This window comes from Ammospiza caudacuta, chromosome 3, assembly GCF_027887145.1.
Source record: "Ammospiza caudacuta isolate bAmmCau1 chromosome 3, bAmmCau1.pri, whole genome shotgun sequence".
Taxonomy (NCBI): domain Eukaryota; kingdom Metazoa; phylum Chordata; class Aves; order Passeriformes; family Passerellidae; genus Ammospiza; species Ammospiza caudacuta.
The window spans coordinates 88403034-88425377 of record NC_080595.1 but is presented as its reverse complement, the minus strand read 5'-3'; the positions used below and the strand labels follow the sequence as shown (position 1 = coordinate 88425377).

At 37.5% G+C, this 22344-nt stretch overlaps 1 protein-coding gene across 4 annotated transcripts in view; it reads right to left on the bottom strand.

Annotated features, from left to right (window-relative positions):
• Positions 1-4716: 4716 nt before the first annotated feature.
• The window catches only part of ARHGEF10 (Rho guanine nucleotide exchange factor 10), a 110919-nt gene continuing 93291 nt past the window's right edge, over positions 4717-22344 (bottom strand). For all 4 annotated transcript variants that reach the window (XM_058801565.1, XM_058801562.1, XM_058801563.1 and 1 more), the window contains 3 exons: positions 17036-17210; positions 10478-10600; positions 4717-8530 (listed from right to left, as the gene is read on the bottom strand). In XM_058801565.1, the coding sequence (XP_058657548.1) occupies positions 8016-8530; positions 10478-10600; positions 17036-17210 (813 nt within the window). In that variant the 3' untranslated portion in view covers positions 4717-8015. The remainder of the gene's footprint in view (positions 8531-10477; positions 10601-17035; positions 17211-22344) is intronic.

Here is a 22344-nt window from a genome sequence, read left to right as displayed (position 1 = left end):
CATCAGCAGCCGCATTGCTGTCATTCCCAGCTCATAGGCCGTCTTGCAGGATTGGGCTATCATGGCAGCTGGAGCAAATGCACAGCTCCTCAGCCAAAATTAGCCAGCAGGTCACATCAAAAATTAATCATCCCAGTCTCAGGTGGTTGATTCTTGGCAGAACTTCTCATTTGAGGAGGTTAGAAATAATTTAACCAAATAATTATTTTATCCAGATGAAATATTCACTCCTCATCCTCTGAATCAAGAAACGTTAAGCCTTCCTAGATAACAGACTCAGAGTGTAGCTCACAGCTTATGCAGGCTAGCTTCTGCAAGAAAGAATCCTGCAGGTAGTGCACCCATGGCAGCATGGGACTGCATATGGTCCAGCTAATTAGGCAGGCTTTGCAGCTTTTGCTCAGAGTCCATCACATTGTGGGCACGTGTCCAGCACACTAGGCAGGACTGGTATGTCTGCACAGACTTGCCACCAGTGCCTTTGCACATGAAAAGCTGTTGGTAAGCTATTTTTAGCTATCTGGATTGGTTGTTTTGTTGACTTTTGGGGTCTATTTTTGTTTTGTTTTGGTTTTTTTGGTTTTTTTCTTTTGTGATTTGGATTGGCACAAGGATGTATTGAAAAAATAAATGTTCCAGCATCAAAATTCTGGAACAGATAATAGTTAAACTTGCTGGAATTCCTTCTGTGAATAGATTACTGGAGTGTCAGATACTTAATGGTAGTAGCTAATGTAGCTAATGTCTATGTTCCCTACAGTGCCCAGGCTAGAAGCCAACATGTAAAGCCAAAACAAAACAAAGAGAAAAGAAAACCTGACTTCTTTTGCTCATCCTGTGTTTAACAGCTGAAATGCTTCTTGGTGTTGTAATACAACAGACTCAAGGATTGGTTTGATGCTATTGCTGGAACAGACCAAATAGTTATTGTATTTCTACTGAGCAAAGATACCTAAAATACATTTTTTATATTTGGAATACAAAACCTATACATGCTGTATACATGTTACACATGATATGTTGTATACATCTGATGCAGGGCCAAGCTGATCTGCCTGTATTATTTTTCACACATCCCTGCAATACACCCAGATATTAGAATTGGGACAAAAGCACTGTTTGCATCATGAGGGTTATCAGCTTGCAGCAGATAGAGCCTTAGAGGTGTAAGGAAAAATAAATCATAAAGATTTCTTCAATGTTGGTTTGCATATTTCTGTGCTCCAGAGACAAATGAATATTGTTTTTAATTTAAGAAAAAGCAACCAGCATTAAAAAAAAAAAAAAGACCTTATTAACACAGACTTCTGCCACCCAAAAGAGTGTTCTGAATAGGTGGGGCAGCTTTTAATGAGTTTGAAAACATCTGATAAGGTTAAAAGATGGGGAATACACAACATTTACTTAGATGAACAACTGAGAAAATGTGCACATCATCCCCTAATTTGCTAAAAATAAAACTCAAAAGAATTTGGAAAAAAAAAAATTAAAGCTTACTCTTGCTCTTTACATTGCTGAATTTACCCAGTCATTTCTCAGCCATAATCGGCCACAGATCATTCACATCACCTGTCTCATCTACATGTGTAGAGCAAAACACCTCTACCTGTGAGCAAAATACCTCATTATCTGTACATTTCTCCCCAGATGCCACATGGAATGTTGTCATGTATTGGCATAGGCTGTAACCAGCTGTGCTCCCCTGAGAGGCAGGGCAGGACAGGCACAGGGATCCCACCCGATACAGCCTCACCCTCACGGTGTGTCTGTAACTCTGCAGTGCCCTGCAGGTCAGCAATGCAGATGCAGCTTAAGTTAACTGATGCTGTCAGTGCTTGTGAGCAGGATTAAAAGCATCACAGGCTGCTCTGAGCAACATTGCAGAAGAGTGGTTGCTCTGACAGATCTTGGGGTTAATCCTCCTTATTAAAGCATGCAGTCTGTGCTATCCAACTCTACAGAAAAAAAAATCTCTTTAGAAAGGGAACGCTGAAAAGCATTTAGTAAGTGTAGTCTGGGGCATGTTCTGCAACTTGAAATGCACACAGATAGAGCAAACCAGAAAAGCCCACAGGAAACAATTTAAGCAATTTGATTTGGAAGGCATGAGCGAATGCAGTTTTTGTACCCACATTAAAGGTGATCCTGATGCTCAAGTTGAAAGCCACAGAGTTTCTCTCCAATGTTGAATAGGAGAAAGGAAAAATGAAACTTCTGTAGTTCTGTAGTTAAGTTTTTTGAATTTAAAGCCATTCTTGTTCTCTGCATTTGGCCATTTAAGATACAGAGGTTTCAGTGGAAATCAGGTACTTCAGTGCTTTGAGAAAACTCTGCTGGAGGCTCAGCTGAACCTTTTGATGTCAAAATACTCCTGAAATTGTATTTCCAGTAAATTCTTACAATGATTTCATCTCCCCCAAGGTGTGTCATTTTAATCCTAGGTGTTCTGGCTCGTCTTGTAGGTTTGGACACACACTAATGATAACTGTGATTATCACTGGAGTATAACAATATGTACAACAGTAGAACTTGCAGTTCTGCTGTCAAGGCCTGTTTTGCTGGAGGAAAAAAATCCCTTTGAACACCTTTGAAGGTCATGCTGTGAAAGACTAACTGCTTTATAGTGTGGTTTATGGAGCTTGGCCAAAGCACTTGAAGCGCTGTTGGTCATATATCGGCATTGTTGCATTTCAAATGGAGTTACTCAGTAAATCTTCATTTGCTAGGAAATTTTCTGATCCTTTCATCTGAAGCTGTTTCAGTGTTGCTTTGTTGACTCTTGTTTTAGGAGGAAAAAAGCATTTCTGGCAATTTGGTAGCTGGGCACGTCTTTAAAGAAAATGCTATTAATCAAATAAGCACAATTGCAAGGCAGCAGCAACTAATTCTGAAAAATCTCAAGCTAGAATTCTCAAATTGAATAGCAGCTAGATGTGGCAGTGTGCATGCTCTGCATTTGTGAGGAAACAGGATGCAGATTCTACATACATCTATAAAGCCCCTAAATCTTAAAAGGTATAGGAAGTAGACCAGAATTTTGAGCTGTGGCATGGTGCAAACAGCTGATGAACCATCCTAGATTAACAGTGACACTCCATACCAGCTTGGTACCTGTATGGTACATGTCAAGTCTATGCTAGTAGGTATTTCTATCTCCTGACAGCTCTCAAGTTCCAGACTTACAGGCAACCATCCCACAGAAAGAAGGTTTTATGGATGGGTGCATCAGTATCAAAACACTAGAGGCAGAAAACCTATTCTGCAAATGGCACCACACAATTTGCATCAACATAGTTAATCAGTTCCTAAAGTGTAGCAGGTAAGTGGCTTTGCCAGTGCAGTCTGATGGGAGCAGCCCAGGCCAGGCTCAACCCCAGCCAGCCAACTACCACCTGTGATCACAGCTCAGCACTCCCGCTGCCGCCCTGGTCCTGGCCAGTTTACTCACACCGACATTTTCCACCACCACATATGCAGGACACCTGCAAGGAGGAGATTGTTTAAAGGACTAACCATGGGCTTAGAGAGCAGCAATGGCTTTAATCTGTGTGCTTTTAGAGACTCATCATATGGCTTCAAGTCAGGCAAACGCTTTTCAACTTATTTTCTTCCTAGCTACAGATACTAATCTGCCTTCTTAACAGGACTATTATTATATGAAGTATTATTACTATGAAGCTATGTAAAGCAATCTAAAAATACTGTTATCAGCTCCATGCCATACTCACTGCAATACAGACTAGCTCATGCAGAACCCTCAATTACAGCTGCACCTTTCAAATGACTGATATTCACCTGCAAATGCATTTTACAAAACCAATTTGTCTATATGCAGTTAGAAAATTAAATAGGACAGAAGAGAGAGGAGCAGTGAAATTTAAGCACTGAACCACAGTTCAGGAAACCCTTCCCAATATTCAGGCCTCTCTCAAAGAAGCAGTAAGCAATTTTAGCCCTCAGATGGTCACCATAAATAATGAACTGTAAATTTCCATTGGGAAAGAATCTGTCTCCAGGTGTGCACAGGTATCCTGTGCTCATATGATTTGATGTTTTTCAGAACCATGTATTAAAGAGATGTGGTATACAGCCAGGAGCAAAAAGGCAGGCTTTCCTAGCAACCAAGGAATTCTCAGTAAATCCTCTTGTTTGTTTATTCTAGCACAGGTACACTTGAAAAGGCTATTGCTGAGCCTGATAAATACAAGTCTCCATATTTAAACACAATCATGGGATTATGTATGTATCCTTTAGGGCAGATTAATTAGAAAGAATTGCCTGTTAGCAACTGAAAATTTATTTCCTCTCTTAAAGCTTTGGCTGTGCAATACTCATTTTCAAAATTAATGCTTCTCATTTTTATGCAGCATGCATGCTGCCCAAGTGCTGATGCTTACTCCACACAGCATAGTAGAAATTCTACTGCTTAGACACTATTTGGGTCCATTGATACAGTAATCAAACCTTATAATAAATGACTGCATAATTTTCAGAAACTGCATTTGCTGGTGTTTAAATTGTAGAAGTATAAAACTAAAAAAAAATCATCTTTGTCATCCTAATCACATACCCTATTTTCTCTTGCATAAGTACATTAATATATATATTATTCATTAACACATGACCCAAATTCTAACTTTCTAGTTAAAATGACAACCCAAGAAGTTCTTCTGAAGTTAATTTTTACCATATTTTTTATTCAACATTTTTCTCAATTTATACTTTGAACATAAATACACAAGTTTTATGGCTCATGTTACAAAAGACACTACTATGTGTTAGAAAACATATATAGAATATATTGTAGTGGTTACATTTGCTCCCCTTTTTCCTATTATTTTCATAACTTCTGTTAATCTAGAAAAGCAGTATCAGAAAGCAAAATCCAACCTCTGAGCAGCACAGTCTACAACAGCTATAAGGACTATTTGTCAGCTGTAAGAGAAACTTTGGTTTCTGCCTGTTTTTATAGTAAGGTAATACCAGAAAGTTGCATGTCAAAAAGGAACATTGCCCCTTGCGCTCTGTTAGTTACTAAAATCAAGTTTATGACAATATGTACTTTTATAGACAGACATACAGCTTCTCTTTTGCTTTACACCTTAGAAAGATAAATAGATAGGTATTTTCAAAATAGAGGAATTGAATGGGAGACCCATTTTCTTACAGAAGTCACTGGCAAAACTCCAACGTACTTTGAGCAGATTTGTACTTTGTTCTATTGATAGAACTGAAGAAAATTATATTTCAACTGACAGGATAAATGTCTCTTTACAACTCTCAAGATACTCTAAAGGATCCTGTAATGCATGGATTTCCAGTTGAGTGTGTGGTGGACTCTACTTACTGCTCCTGGTGATCAAGATCCATCTAGATGTGGTTCTCCAGTCCTGAAGGCAGGGATGTGGAATACCATGCCCAAGGAGCATGTGAAGTAAAGCCTGTGGTCCTTTTGCTGCAGCATAGCCAAGGGATACTAGATTATTTATGCTTTATAAACAGAAGAATCTCTTAACTTGCTTTTCAGCATACATACATTAAACTGTACAATGTAGTACTTCCACACAGTGGGCAAAGAGCAGCTCCCAGGGCCATAGCTATGGAAGAGTATAGAAAATGAAACTGGCCTTGATCTCTCAAGCCAGGGGAGCCTAAGCAGTAGGTCAGGGATGAGATGAAGAAAAGTTTGGGAAAATGTTGCCAGCTGCCTGGCTTAGAGGCACTCTGCTTTTTTCCTTTTTTTTAACCCTACCAGGACTCAAGCCAACACTAAGCCTATGCCAACACTGACAATACCCAACTGAAGTTGCAAGACACATAGCGAAAGACATGGAAGAAAAGCACAAAACAGTAATGAAGATCCTAAGTCTACAATCCCATCTATAACAAGTATCCTTTGTGACTCATTGAAATCCATGCTATTATGGCTGAATGGAGGATGTGAGCAAAGCCTCTGAAATCAGGATGCATACCTGATTGTGAAATGCCTATTTTGGTGCCACTTTGCAGGCAAAGACTGTCTTCACCAGCATTCCCTCTGTCCCCCTCACCGGTGTCCGGCATCAGGGAAGACCTGATGTTAGTCCAGTGCTCTGTCAAACTTGCTCAGCCAGTTTTAAGGTCACCTTGATAGAGGTTTGCCTTTTAAAGCAGAAAAGACTGAAAATTTTACACATACACAGATCTGTTGCAAAATTAAGAAAATAAATTTCAGCATTATTTTAAAAACCCCAACCCTACTACTATATCCAACAAAAATACCTCAGTCTCCAGTACTGTTTGCCTTGAAATGGCACATGCTGGGAAACACTGCCCTTATGGGTGAGAGTGATTTAAAACAGGCAGATTGAAACAAAACATAGTGGAATCAAGGATTTGAATTAGAAGTGGCAAAAACAATTTCAGGGCAAATCACCCTCTTACTGGGATAATAATGGTACCAAAGTAGCCAGAAGTTTTATTCGATTCTAGTCAACGATACATCTGACCAATGTTCTACTTCAGATGGCATTTTACTGAAATGATGGACAGTATTAGAGTTCTTCACAAAACTGAAACTTAATCATTCTTATTTCTCTGTATTTCAGTCTACTGATGAGGAAAAAGAATGTTCCCAGCAACTCTATTCAATAAGTTACCTGCATTAAACAGATTGAAGGATGTGTCTCGTCACCATTTCTGGCAATGTCTTTATGAGCTGAAGCCTTTGTCTTGTATTTCACATGTGCAGAGATCAGTGCAACAGGCAATTTCAGTACAAATCACAAATTCAAAGTTTCTTTTGGAAATACATCGATTAACAAATAAAACGTTGATCAGGTCCCTACTTAGAATTCATCCTTTTAACAGTACCAAAGTGACAACTTGCCCTTCTGAGGGAATGAAGCTGTGCACCCCACTTTCCCAGTTCCCATTTACAGGCCTGTGCTTTGCTGAGACAGGGAGAAAAGACTCAGGTATGACCATATCTCTGCTGTTGCTGTTGCACTGTGACAGTATTTGATAGATGCTTGCCTGGGGACACAGCACAACTCAGCTAATTTAGGACTTGTAGTGATTACCTATAGATAGTACTTCCTATAGATATTCCTATATTAGTATATATATCTTCCCAATAAATGACTTAATTAATAACTTCATTATTAATTTACTGGATGTGCATGCTTCCTTAAAAAGGTTACAATCCATTTTTAGCTTTGATATTGAGTTGCAGAGGGAGGATGTTAGCAGCACTACAATGCACAGCTGTCCTGGATCTGTATTTTCTATTTGCCCAAAGCCATTGTATCCTTGCAACTTTCTACATAACAAAACCAAGTTGCATACACATCACACCTACCAAGAAAATTAATGTGCTTTTTGTACTGCAAAATTTCTAATAACACTGAGCATTAGAAATTAGTATTAAAAAAAATCTATGTTCTATGTTGAAATAAACAAATACTGATTAATTAATTTAGCCAGTTTTGTTCCAACCAAACTCTGGTATGTGGAATGAAGTTTTAGACTATTATAATTCTTGCCAAATTAGTACTAGCTCACATTAGACTACTTATTATTTTAAAATATTTGTTAATTTATTAAAATCTACTCTTCCATGCAATATGTCACTTTGGAAAAAGTAGGAACAACTGATTTATGCAGGCAGAAACCAGCGTGAGACATGGCATGTCTTCCTTGCCTTCCCTAAGTGCTATAGAACATAATTAAGATATTTATAAATGTGAGTATAAATAAGGTAAGAGATTCTAAAACCATTTTAAAGTCCCTAATATTCCTTTTTTTTCTGAGTATCAAAGACAGCACCAATAGCTAAACATTTTCCAATACTCTACCACTGCAGAATGTTCTAAGTATGTGAAGACTGTCTTGCACCCTTGATCCTATGATCCAAGCCTAGTGAAATTGCTCCCAGGTATATAAAGCCTATCTGCTTGGGTTCTAAGCTGGCATTAGCCACAGAAGGATATCACTTTTTTTTTTTAACAGCAAAAACAATCTTGGATTTAGTTCAGTTAGATATTTAATAGTGGGATTTGCCAGACCATCACTGAAGACACTAGTTCATCTTGTCGTTGCTGCTTGGTCTTCTTGTTCACTCTTCTGTGTCCTTGGCCACCAGAAATTACTAATACTGAACTTGCTTTCATTTTCTTAGATTTCTGTCTTTTACTTTTAAAGGAGATATTTTGATCTTTCAGAAGCTCATAAATGTTACTGTCCTCTGGTCTGTGTTCTAGGGAACCTGATCCATGAGACAAAGTCAGGGATCCAGAGGATGATGACAAGTCACTTCTCTGTGCAATGGAGCCTGCAGAATCCCCCAGCCAAACTGCAGTGTCCTGGGTGTTACTGAGGGAAGAGCCCGGCCGTTCGCTGTGCACAACGTTCCTTTGGTCATCGTCCCTAGGTTCTGAGCCAGGAGGGAGGCTGTTTCTCAGTTTGTTTCTGTTCTTTTTGTTTATAGATGTAGCTGTTACAAGAAACTTGACTGGGCTATTGTGTGCATGGTATGACACCATTCCTCTTCCTGGAGCCAAAAGAGAAGACACAATTAAAGAACATTATTTCTCAGACCACAGTGTTCTACCATAATTAGTTCATGAAATTTGCTCAGAATAGCGTTACTCTTAAAGCCCTATTATATGCATCCAGTATATTGCCTTGCGTGGACACTATTTACAGGAAAAAAAAGTACAAAAATAATGTTCTAACACAAGTGTCTTAGAACTAATAAATCAGCTGAAATATGGCATATGAACTTTAGATGATGTACTTTTGTGCTCTGTTCTCACTATGGCATGAGCGCAGAAATACTGCTGACTTTTCAGCTGGAATCAACACAAATGTAACACTATGTTTTCTCCAGTAATCCCCACACATTTTGTGGACCCCAAATTAATCCTGTTCTACCTCTGTACCTCTCCAGAACAGTATGAGAACATCTGTTTCATTGCAACAGACCCATCCACACGGTAGAACAGGAACTAAAACTCATCCTTTTGGTTGTCTAGTTACCATTATAGATTCATAGGGAACTGACTGAACAATCATTTTTTCTTTTTTTTTTTTTTTAAGTATTTAATCAGTGAAATATTGGTGGTACAAGGAAAATTTACACAGTGAATATATTTAGAATGTATGAAAAAAATTGCACATGGCCAAATTGAGAAGCTGTAACAGCATCAACAGATGTGCCTTTTACGGCAAAAAAAAGAGAGAGAAAAAAAATCTATCAATAAGCAACACTATTAAAAAGAGCTAGGCTAGCAAGGGGGAAAGCCCACAAATCTTAAAATCACTACATCCATCCCTAACTCCCAAATGCATTTCACATTTTAAGGAAACATTTCACATTTTAAAGATTCTGCTTTTACAGGAAGTACATTCATATTAAGATGAATTATCGCTATTGGAAACATAATGGGGAAAAGCCACAGTTTTAAAATTCAAAACACAGTTACCAAAGACTATAAAAACAGATCCCTAAATGTAATGTTTCTAGGTCTGTAAAATCTGACAAATTTTGATCCCAGATAAATGCAAGAATATATGACATAAACCAAAATAATAAAAACAGAAATGGAAGAATGAGAGACTTTTTTGATTCTGCAACTATGCATATTCTTGTAATTGTATTTATTTTCACCTAAGATAAGTTCCAGATTTTTACAAAGCATTTATCCTGTGTCACACCAGATTATTGCTGCGTATTTTGCTGAACACAGAGGATTTAATTTTCATTTTGTGAAGTTACATAAGCTTTTTTTTCCCCCTGGAAGAAGCTGCAAACAGCTTGCCTCATAAAATCTGCCAGCTTCCCTCTTCAACACGGAAGCTTGAGCAGAATTCTGAATCCAAAACATTGGGGAAAAGCCCCTATTAAACACACTTTAAAAACCTTGCTTCTAATAGTAGCCTGAACATTTGTATAGTGATACAGCAGCATTTGTGTGTTTGTATTTCAAATGGGGTAATATGAAAGTAACTCATAAACACATCTCTCCAGAATGCAAAAACCTTCATCACTGTTAAAAAAATGAAATATATACTCTCCTATATTCCAAGTTTCCAGTTTGGGGGAAAAGGGAACACAACCAATTTATTCAAAAAGCAGTTAGACAACATGCTCATTTTTAAGTATCTGTGTCTCTAAACCTAATGCATCTATTTTCCCTAAATCTGGAAATAAGACTGTCTGCATTCTCTTCTCATCCCCATGTATTTGGCTGTACTCAGACAGGATTAACACCTATCTCTTAAAGAAAAACAGTTGTCCCCTCTCAAACAACTGAGACAAAACTAGACAAGTATCTGGATAATACTGTAAAGCTCAGAAAGAAAAACAAATATAATGTCATCACACAGCTCTAACTTTTATCTAAACAATACATATAATTTGGCAGGTTCACTTAAGTTACTGGCAGAAGAGAAGTGACATCTTCAGTACTCGACCTGTTTGAGCAATTTCACTCACCAGTTACTTTGGGAATCCCCTGCAGGCGTGGCACTGGTAAGGCTACAATGATCCCCAGGTTTGTTCCAACCAGCAGCAAGCCATGGCACACCAGGAGGCTGGTCACAGAGACGCGCTGCTGCCCTGCGGGGTTTAGCAAGAGCTCCGTCACTGAACAGTGATCACCTCTGCCTAGATCAAAGCAACTTCAGGCAAACACAACCAGCTGAACCATCTCAATTCAGCAAAGCATTCATTGCAAGGCAAAGACTTTGTTGGATTCTGGAATTACACTTTACATACACAACAATTTAAATATTATTGAACATCTGAAACATTCTGCCCTAAATCTCTGAACCACAGCATCCAGAGGTAGACACAGATTGTCTCTACAAACATGCTTTTATGAACAGGCTATGTTTTTATATTCCAAATAATAAAACAGAAAAGCATTTCACTTCACAATACTCAGTAACACTCTATACTCATGACTCAAGGCTGCTCATGATTATTTTTTTCTCCTAATTTTTAATTTGTGAAACTCTATCAGAAGTGCTGCATCCGCCGGTCTAAGTTCAGGTCCCCACATAAAAGAATGGCATTGACATATTGGAAGAAGTCCAGACAAGATGAGCAGGAGACTGGAGATATTAAAGGAAGTGCTGTCTGCACCTACCTGATGGAAGGATGCACAGAAGACAGACAGACTCTGTCCACATGTGCACAATGATATGATAAGACACAACATGCTCAAATTTAGAACATGGGAAAATTTTATTCTATTCAGGGAAAAGCTGCATCAGCATAAAGGTGGTGAAAAACTGCAATGGGTTGCTGAGAGAGGTAGTGGGATCTCCATCCTATTCAGAAGTATTAAAAATTTGGCTGGACAAGACATTGAACAACCAGGTCTAATCAGGCCTTCTTCATGAAGAATGAACAAGACTGCCTCCAGAGCAAATTCCAATCAAAATTACTCCATGATTCTATGGTTTTCTACAACACTATTTACAGGATTGCTATTTTTCTAGTGAAAACAAAGTAATTTTTGCTTGCAATGCTGACTAAAAATATCTTTGATTCCATTTAAATGGATTTTCAAAATGTCCATGACAAGCTTCAGAAACGGAAACTATGGTCTGCCCAAACTTTTTCCCAAGATCATGGGGCAGAGCATTTAAATTCTGCTCAAAGCTCAAGGAGTTTCAGGTCCAAAACATACACATTCTGGCATTTATTATTAACTCTACATGTAAGAGAGCAGTCATTCCATCTTCATCATAGCTCTCAAACTGTGAATCACTTCATCAGTAGGCCTAGAATTTGAATTCCACGTTTGACTTGAGTGAACCCTCGTGTTCAACACTTTGGAGAAGGATCTTAATTATGGTGTTTCACAAATGAATGCATTTTCTGTCTTGTCCCTTGGAGCTGAGCTCATTTACATCCAGGAATATATGAATTACAGACTCACTGGGAAAGCAGGGAAGGAGCAGCTTGACAGTCACCCAAAGCACTTGACTGGAAAACTGGAGGCAGACCACAGTCCAAGTCTTTCTTCACAGAACTTTACAAAACCAAATATTAACCCAGCACAGGTGTGTTTTAAGAAACTCACGTAAGGTCAGATCTGGAATCCAAGGTCTGTCTACCTAAAAGCACATCCTAAACCACCCTAAAGGCACAATGATTAGGTCATCCCAGTCAGGTGTAACAAGGACAAGTCTAAAAGGCTTCACCTACCTGTGCAGACCTTCAGGGACTACTACATTGAATTCCATGAACTATACATATTTATGTTGGGAGGATGCATCATCCCTCCTCAGCTAAATAGGCAAGGATAGTCTATGTTGTACACAAATTACAAAACTTTTGAATATTTTTTGCCTTTTCAATGGGTTTGTTTTTAGTTGGGTTTGGTGTTAGGGTTTTTTTTTGTTTTGGCTTTTTAGAGATATTAATGGAATTAATTTAGTTTCCAAAACAAAGCACAATAAGGCACTCCTTCAGCACAAAAGAAGTTTCAGAATAATGCCCAAACACCTCTGTGTTCTGGAGTTTTCAAAAATCAGTATTTGAATTCTGTGATTTAGAGCTCAGGCTTGCTCAATTTTTTTATGACATGTGAGTCCTTTCCTACCACCTGTACCACAGCAAATGCAAGCTAAGGTAAAGCTTAGCTTAACTTAAGAGTTTGTTCTACAAACTACACAAATACTTGAGTACAATTTTTTAACTTATAATATTATCAAAAGCTCCAAGTGCACTGTTGCCTCTCAATCCCCTGCAGGAGGAAGATGCTCCTATTTTTAGAACTTTAATGCTTTTTAAGCATTTAAAAGATAACATTATATTCATGATTTCATACTCCAAGCCTGAAGCAACTTTTAGACAGTAATTTTCCCCTGGCAAATATATGTTACTGTTTCCATAGGTAAAACCAACAAATTATCAGCCAGCAACTTAGCATCTTAAACATTGACCAAAACCTAAAGCATGAAACAGCTATAGTGTGGTTAAAATAAAAATTGCTTGCTGTGAAATCTTGGAGAAGGAAACATCTGCATCTGAGAAGATACTTTAAATAACATAAAACAAATTATATATATACATACATATATATATATATATATATATATATATATATATATATACACATTTAAAAAATGCTAACTTAAAATATTAATTTATCTGCTAGCCAAGGTTTGAAATCATATTTATCTTTGTTATTTTCTGACTTTTTGTTTTGATATATTTCAAATTCAGAGGAAAACAGTCAATCCAATTCCCCAGAAAATATTTTGCAATAAGCAGACAAATTAACAAGTCAAGAAGGGAAAATTATAAACATATTACAAGACCAATAAAATACTCATATTATATAGCAACTTTAGATCACACACTGTCCCAATGAGGAAAAAGCTGTTAAAACCTGTAAATTAATCTGACCAAGATCTTGACTTTCCAAGAACTGAAGCCAATAATTAAGTGTATGGTCTGCTCTGTGTTCACTTTTCTCAGGTCTCCATTACAACAACCAGAGCTGGATAAATCCTTACAGATCTGAATTCAACTCCAATTAGGTGTGAGGACATTGCTCCATATCCTCTTACATGGCCATGCTGCTCCTACAATGTAAAAAACCAGCCCACGGTACAGATCTGCTGGGCTGACCTGAAGCTTTCTCATCTTTTTATCATTTCCCAACAGTAATCATAAAGCAACTGCATTTCATGCTCTGGCACCTGGTAGGGTGGGAAAAAAGCAAGCTGTAAAGCCTCATATTGGTTTTTTGTAGAGAGGAAATGATACTCTTTTCCCTTTGCTTTTGCCATCTGTTTGCAGGAAACACTCATGCCATTAGAGGATATATGGATATAAACAGAATATGGCAAGTTAAGCAGAAATCATCTCTACATTAAACAGGTAACCTGTGATCATCCATACGAGCAATGAAGTATCAAGGTCACGGTAATTACAGTACTCTCTTTAAAAGGGCAAATTCTTGTAGAGCTGAGGGCAAAAACTTCTTAAGGATGTTCTTTAATAAAATACTGACTGTGACTATGAAAAAACAAGCGGTCTGTTCATGTACAGTATGATTTTTTTGATGTGAGCTCTGACAAAGGCTGGTGAAAAACTGACTTTGTTGATTCTTCAGCTACAGATCACAAAATTTAAGCATAAACTTGCTCTACAAATTACATATCTTGCACTAGTGAAGTGTGAGTATTTGTCTTCAAAAGTTAATAGATTTCTCTGCTGCTCAGCATGCCCTCTGTTAAGATAACAGAGCTGTATTTGGGCTCCTTAAAAGCAATCCAGCTGTAGTGTGAATCCACAGTGAACCAGATAGTGAAATAAACAGCTAGCTGGATTTGTAACAATGACTATGCTCTTCCTCTCAACCATTCTCTTCCTTTCTCACATGGCATTTGATCTTTTGTTACAGAACACAATCTTGTTATACATTATTAAGAAATATTTTTGATGATATTTGAAGTAGAGGTAGTGCAGACCCATCTAGACCAAATGTCTATCCCACAGTCACCTCTGTGATCCTGGTTTCATTTCCAGTCCTGCATTCCTGCACACAAACTTTCCACAGCTCCAGAAAGGGAGAGCCCTCCAATCTCCAAAACTCAGAAGTGGACTGCCATACATTTAGAATTACCTCCAGCAGGTAAAGAATCTGCCAGACACAGTCTGATTTTGCATTACTAAACTTCTCCAAATCATAAGGAATTGCGTTCTGTGCCATTTCACTCCCCTGTGACTCTGTCCTTCACAAGACAGAGAGCTGTGATATTTAAAACTGTCTTCTCCTAAGAACAAAATTGGGGAAATTTACTGCTATGAGAACTCATTACTAAGGTTATGAGACCCTCCTACTCTGCTTAGTTACTGTGGTTATCTTTTAAGTACTGTAACTCACAGTAATCATTCATAACAGTGACAGTAATATTTTCTTTTACTTGTACAGTATAACAACAAAAAAATGTCATTAATTTAATGAAGCAATGTTCCTCTTATTTACATTACTTTTAAGTGAAGACATCTCTAGGTAGCCTATTGGGCCAGAATACATCTTGTTACTTCTAAAATCCAGGGAAAAGAAGCCCAGCTTCTTCAAAGTTATACTGAGATCTTGCCCTTTTATATCTTTCTTCTTAAGACTCTTAGCAATATTTTTACACAAATTTCTTCTCTCATTTCAACACCACTTAAATTCTTACTTATCTATTATTTCTGCATATTAAGGAACTTCTATTGAATTTCAGAAAGCTGACAGAGCTGTTTACTTTAAAACTAGATCTCATAAAAATATCTCATGAAGGCAAATACATACATTGCAAATATACAGCTATTTCATCATATTGTAATTCAGTTTCACTTTGTTGGTTTTTTTATCCTTTTTTATCTTAATATATACTATACAGAACTTGATTCTTTACCTCCTTTTAATTCTGAAACTGCTGCTTTATTACATAAACCTCCTACAACTCTGTCTTTTAGGTTTTGTTGTTGCAGCATTTTTGAGATCATATAAACAAGCCTGAGAGCTGCTGCTAAATAATTGAAATTCAGTTCATTTTTGGAAAGGAGTCTCCCTTTGAACATTTGCTATAATAATGTCCTACTCCCAAAATAGCCTTCCATTTTCATTCACTGGTGTGCTTTCTGTGAAGACACTGAGGAAAAGAAAGGAATTAAAATGGGTAGGAATGACACCAAGGAGCTATAATTAGCTAAAACTCTTGACAAAAATAATGGTATGTTATATCAGCAGTTTTATTGTCATGGCAATGAACACAAAGCTAAATTTTTGAATATATTTATATGCAGAAAATATGTATAAGGGGGGGGTCTTACTTCCCTTTTTCCCCTTGCTATGAACAGCAAAACATACTAAAAGTTAATCCTTTTACAACTGATCTTGATTTAATTGCACAATTCTGATGAATTCAATCAAATAATTTATTTAAAGGCAGATGATTTGCTGCTGTTCAGTGCTGGAGCTATGGTCAAACACCACATGTAAAAAGCACCCTATCTAGAACATGGCAAACAGGCAAAATTTATAATGGAGTTTTATAGCTTTAATGGAGTTTTATTGCAAAGCTAATGCCATCTGAAAGAAAACATGGTAAGAAGAAGACACTGAAAAAGTGAAACATTTTAGATGTAAGATTTATGCCTAACTCCCGTGAGAATATAAATATAATCTCTGTGTGGGAAGAACTGGCTTCAGCTAGAAAAATTAAGCAATAAAGCTGGCACACACATTGCCAATAAAAACTGCAGAAGCTTGATCTATTCCAGTCTACAAACAAGGAGAGACAGAAAGAATGGTTGTCCACTCATGGATACCTCATGCTCAGCCATGCCAGTACCACTTTTCTGTCTCTCTCCTCCCAGCAGAGCCCCAGCTCCCACCTGATGTGCTTGCTGATGCTGAAGCCTTTGTCATCCACTTGCTAAACTGATACAAGTCATTTCAACTGCTTATTGAACAGCTTCTGTCTTAAAACATGTGAAGAGTTTTAATTTTTAAAATTTTATCCGAACAACCACAGGTTAGATTTAAAACTAATCACTTAATTCACCAAGTTAGAGCTTGGGTCAGCAAAACACTGAACACACTCCAAAATGGCAGCATGTGAGTGGTTCAGCTGAGTTCCCTGGATCTACTGATATAACTAAAATTAAGCAAGTGGGTTTTTGGTCCAGATCCTAGGCAAAATGATTCCATCATGTATTAGATTCTAAGGTTCCAAAAGCAAATGCTAATCTCTGCGGAGTAAACACAATTTCATGACAGATTACATTGTCCAACTGTTTTACAGTCCCACAAAAAATATGACCAAACAGAAGAATCCACCTGCTTATCTCAACCAGCTCACTGCACACATTGTTCACCTGGGCAGCAGATGGACTATGACTTACTGAAGTAAATAGTCAGGACACACTTACCAGACTCAAAGTCTGAGATGAACCTTCTGATTCTGGCCTTATCTAGAGCACTGAAGAACAACAGTGATAAAACAAAAATGTTACCATATGATGCAATTCAGCTACCTGGCAACATATTGTGAACAGGTGTGGCAATGTTGACATCCTGGAGGTGTTTCAGTGTCTCTGTGTGGAACAGTCGGAGCGTGGATCCAGATGTGAAGGCAATCCAGACTCCCACTCCAGCCACAGCCATGTGAGAGATTACCATCCCTTCCTCTTGATGGGCTTCAAAGTGGTTCTGCAAGAAAAACAAGGGCTCTGTGGGGAGATGCAAGTCAAGGATATCACTCAGCTTTCTTACCAGCTTTTCAGTGTAAGCACTGTATCTTCATCCTCTTTGACAAGGACAAAGCTTCCTCTGCCTTGCTCAGGATATGTTCTGATAGCTGTGTAGGATGTGTTTTGGAAATATATCATCATTAGTATAGAAGGATTCTCAGCTCTTGAGCCAGGGTTCCACCTAACAACAGATTAACTCAGATTTTCTTGTTTTTAAATATATGTGCATGATAGGGGCTGGAAAGCCCAAAACAGCTTAGACTTAAAAGGCTTTCATATTTCTTTATTTCATCCTTCTTTATTTATACTTTGGGAAAATTACCACAGCTGCACTTTTATCTACAGCAGAACTTCTATTTCAACAATAAAAAAATACTTTTCTTTTGTTCTGCTGGGGGTCTAACAAGAATAACAGAATGTAGTAAAAAGTCATATTTAGAGAGTGTTTAAGAATTTAAACACACAATTTGCTCAATTACACACATAACAATGTCAGCCTTAATATTGCAGTTTGGTTTTTGATGCTTCTGAATTTCACAAGTATTAGCTATATTGTTTTCCTGTTCTTCAAAGAATTGATGCTTCTCATTAAAAAAGCCAAAATCCTCTATCTAAATGTAAGTAACATAACACTTTGAAGATAGACTTTTTTCCTTGATCTAGAGCCAGTTACAACCTGGCCCCAGGAAGGCAGAAATCTCCCTCTCTGTATGTCCGTATTAACATGTGAGCTAAAGCTGTGGTAAAGTTTCTTAATCACTATCAAGAAGGAGGGATTGTTTTCTCCCAGTTTTGTCTTGTAAGAAGACTGTCTCTGAAGTTGAACAGAGCCTTTTATTGTTGTGCCAGCTATTATCAGAGAGCCAGTCTGATAAACATAAAACTAACTTAGCTAAATAAATGACAAACTGTTCCTTGGATAAAAATCTCTCACTGAGGGGTATGGAAGTAATAAGTGCTCTAATATTCACTTAATGTATTATATATTTTTTATTACATTTGCAGATAAAATGCAGAAGTACCTCCTCCTTCCTTGTGAAATATACTTAAGTTTCCAGGTGTTACAATTAAGTTACATTTTGGCCCTTTTTTTTTCATTAAAATCTAAATATAATAAGGTTATAGACATATTGTCCAAGTTTTCCATCAAAATTCAACTAACAGGCTAAGATCAGAGACAAAGAATAAAAATTTTTAATTTCCACAAAGAAAAGTTATGGTATTATGTTTACTAAGCACTTAATATTTTTTTATACTTTGTTACTGCATAAATTATTATTTTCACTGAGAAATTTGCTGTTTAAAGAGGGTGAGAATTATCTTTTGTGCTTTTCATTTGTTAACATTATTCTCCAACTGTTCAGTTTTAGTAAATGAACAGAGTTTTCTCTCCAGCTGTCAGGCAGTGGTTCAGTTTTTGTGTGTTACTGTATTTTGATTCTTTGAATAATAACACTGCAGAATGTAAGGTAAGCAACTCTGGCAGACAGATTTATATTCACTGTTTTCCTCAAGTATCCAGTATTCATTCATTACCAAGTTATATACACAATTTGAAAATCGTAAGATTTATTCAACAGAAGAATTAATCCATAAAAAACATCTTTCAAAGTCAGCAACAGCCCTTATGACTAGATATGCTGACATTCTCATCATGCATGTTCCATTGAAAAAAAGACTCTAAACTATTTACTTTGTTTATAGACTCATACATCCCTACAGTGGTGACTAGTTTGCTTTTGAGAACTTCTAGGGGACAGACCCACAGCTGCTGAAGCAAACCTGACCTCTCTGCAACTTGCACTCTCTGAAATTAGAAGAAAAATGAAGAAGATTGTAAAAACATCATTTTCTCTGGAGTAATCCAACCACAGCTGACAACTATTTGGTGCCACTGAAAACAACTTGCACATGCATTTTTGTCACATTCCATTTTTACTGGCCAACTCATTATACTCCCACTAAGTCTGTCCTGCCATTTGTACAGCTGGCTGCTGGAACACACAGACCCACTTGAATCAAAATTGTATATTGCAAACATGACAAGACCTGTAGAAAGAAGTATTCTTCTCATTGAAAGGGTCCTCTAACATGGAGCAAGAACATACCCCAAAACTGCACCTTCTTATGCATAAATTTTTGCATAAAATATAGCTTTGACATCTGTTTCAATTACACGTCTATCTGAAAACCTGTGAGCTGGTCTTTTATTTCTAATTTTCTTTTATTTTATAACAAGAAATACAGATACAAAGGAAAAAAAGATGTCTCATTCATTTTGTTATCAAAAGAATTGAATTAATTTTCTTTTTCTCTTTTAGTTTTCATACCTACATTCCTCTTGCCTGGCTTTGCCCCCTCAGGCTCTCCCATTCTATCTACAGCAGCACAGAGGCTGCAGAAGGCACTGTGGATGCCATAGCCCAGTGCAGCTCAGCAGTGTTCCAGCAGTGTGGGACACAGCAGAGCCCTTCTTTTGAGGGACTGCTCACTTACACCAAACAGCTGCACCAAGAGATGAACCACGACTTCTCCAGCTTCAGGTGAAGAGGATAATGGGTGCCATTACCTTCAACCTCAAACAAATGTCTTTCACTGCTTTAAAGAAGTTACAACACTTGGGCAACGCACATTCATGTATAGGGATTTCCATATTTTTGTTTACTCAGCTGAACATTTCAGTGTAACCCCTGTATAGATATCAAAGTTTTAAAAACAAGGCAAAACAGACTAGGATAGAATCACACTCAACCAGTGACTTTTTTCTATTAAATCATCTGGCACTTTTTGAAGTTTTGAACCAAGCACAAACTGCCTTTGCAGAGTCCAAGGAGCTGCAGGCACAGAGACCATTATTGGATGTAGGTCTGTACCCAACAGCAATACAGCTGTCAAAACTAAGTGACAAATTTCTTCTTCACAGAAAGAGGATCAGAGCATGTAATTAATATATAACAGCAATTGAGGCATTGCTCATGTGTGCCCTGCCAAGGATCTTGAGGCATTGGGGCATTGTGCCAATAAAAGACATTACCTAAAACATTCTATTACAATAACATATCATTAGAACAAGTTAATTGTGAGTCTTACCCATATTAGAGGGGGGAGAAAAGCACAAGTGAGTAATATCCAAATCCAACACACAATGCCAAACCTGCTCATTTACTAAAAAATATTTAAGTATTAAATCTTAGTAAAGCAGAGGCATGGAATGAGATTGTCTTCAAGGATAATGTACTTTGCACTTAGCAAATGCACAGACAGTTAAATATGAGATACCTGTGAAGCTAAGCCTCAAAAGGACAAGTTTAAAAAACAGACTTGAATATGCTCAGGGATTTGCACAAACACGGCCTTAAAATCTTGCCAGATGCCTTTACAGATAATGTACATGATGCAGAGCACATAGTACACATGCATGACAGTAGCAATGAAGTAGCAAGAAGCTGTATTGCAGTATACATGGAGTATCTCCATATTATATATATGGAGATATAAAGGAGTTCAGTAAAGAGGGAAGAGTAAAAGGTGAGCCCTGTGCAACACTTGGATTCCTGCTGATAGAGCGAAGATCACATTTATGCAAAAGATCTTGAGTCAAATCATTACAACTAACTTTCAATGAGAGAGAGCACAGAGAGAGAGCAAACATTTCCTTGCTCCTGCTTCCCCTCACAGCAAATATCCTGCTTTTCACAGTAAGGAAGAGGCAGCTCAGATGTTAAAATATTTGATATAGACAGAGTTTAAATTGCCTCATATATTGTATAATATTGAAACAATATTGCCAGTGAACATGGGAAGGACAACATAGCAGATCACTTTTGGAAACATAAACCTAGAAAGTTATCAAAACAAGTCAGGTCACTAAGTAGGCAGCAACACTGAAAACATTAGTGACCTGTTTGGTCTGGTGAGATGATGAGAAAAAGATCAGTATGTCTTAATACCCATAAAGAAGCAACAGAAAATCATTGCTCATTCACAATTCTGTGAGGAAGATGACACACTATGCCATGGATATTTGTGTGAAATTAGAAAGATGACCCTCAGCCAGACATACAGACAATCACCATGTTCTTGAACAAAATTATTTATATTGAAGAAACATTACTCAACCCATATGCACCATTTCTTATATGTTACTTTCTGCAGCACTTTTTGTGTGTGCAATAGACCCATAATAACCTGAGCTCTGAATACAACAGATGGCTTAGCTGAGAAATGAAAAGAAACCTCCTGTGATGCTTTTGTAGGAGAATCTGTAGTAACAGCTGAAAAATGAAACTGCCATGTCTGAGAGATATTGGTAGAGTACTTGTTATTTTATGTCTCAAAACTTCTGCTTCCAACACTGCAGTCCATGGCATTTTACTATATTATGACAGAGTAAGCTTTAAACATTCTTTAATCCTCAAAGTTTGTTTAACTCTGGGTTTGTCCTCCTCTGCCAAAACAGCCCAGCATAGCCCAAACTGCAGCCATACCACCAGACTTAGGGAGAGCTGTGTTACAGAATTAGGCCAGACTTGCCAAACCTATTTACAGAGGTCTGGCTGTAAGTATCCAGCCTCACACAGTCCCAGAGGCTGTGAAACTAACAAAAGTCCATTTCAAGCACCTATCTACATCACTCATCCAAAATCTTTCCCTAATCATACCACTCAAACTACCTACAAAACAAGCCTTAAAGAAAAGCAAAGTAGGAGAATATACAATCCAAGCATCTTACTAGATGAAACAAATCTCTCAGAAAACACAGAAAAAGACAGAGGAAATTAGGATGTTAGCTATTTCCCTGCAAACCCATGACAGTGACTCACAGAATCAATTGTACCAAACAGACAATTGTTGGGAGAAAACACGACCATCAAAGAAAAAAATGCAGCAACAAAGCACACAAAGAAGGAGGCTGTGAGCTCATCATGACTCCTGTTTGAAAAAACTTCATGGCTGTAAACATCACGCAATTCAGTGACACTCTGTTGTAGGTTGAAGGAGAGGTTGAACTCCTGATGATTCATCAACTCTTAACTTTGGAGTACTAAAATACTCTTTTCGTGAAAGCTGTAATTTTGATAGAAATAAAGGCT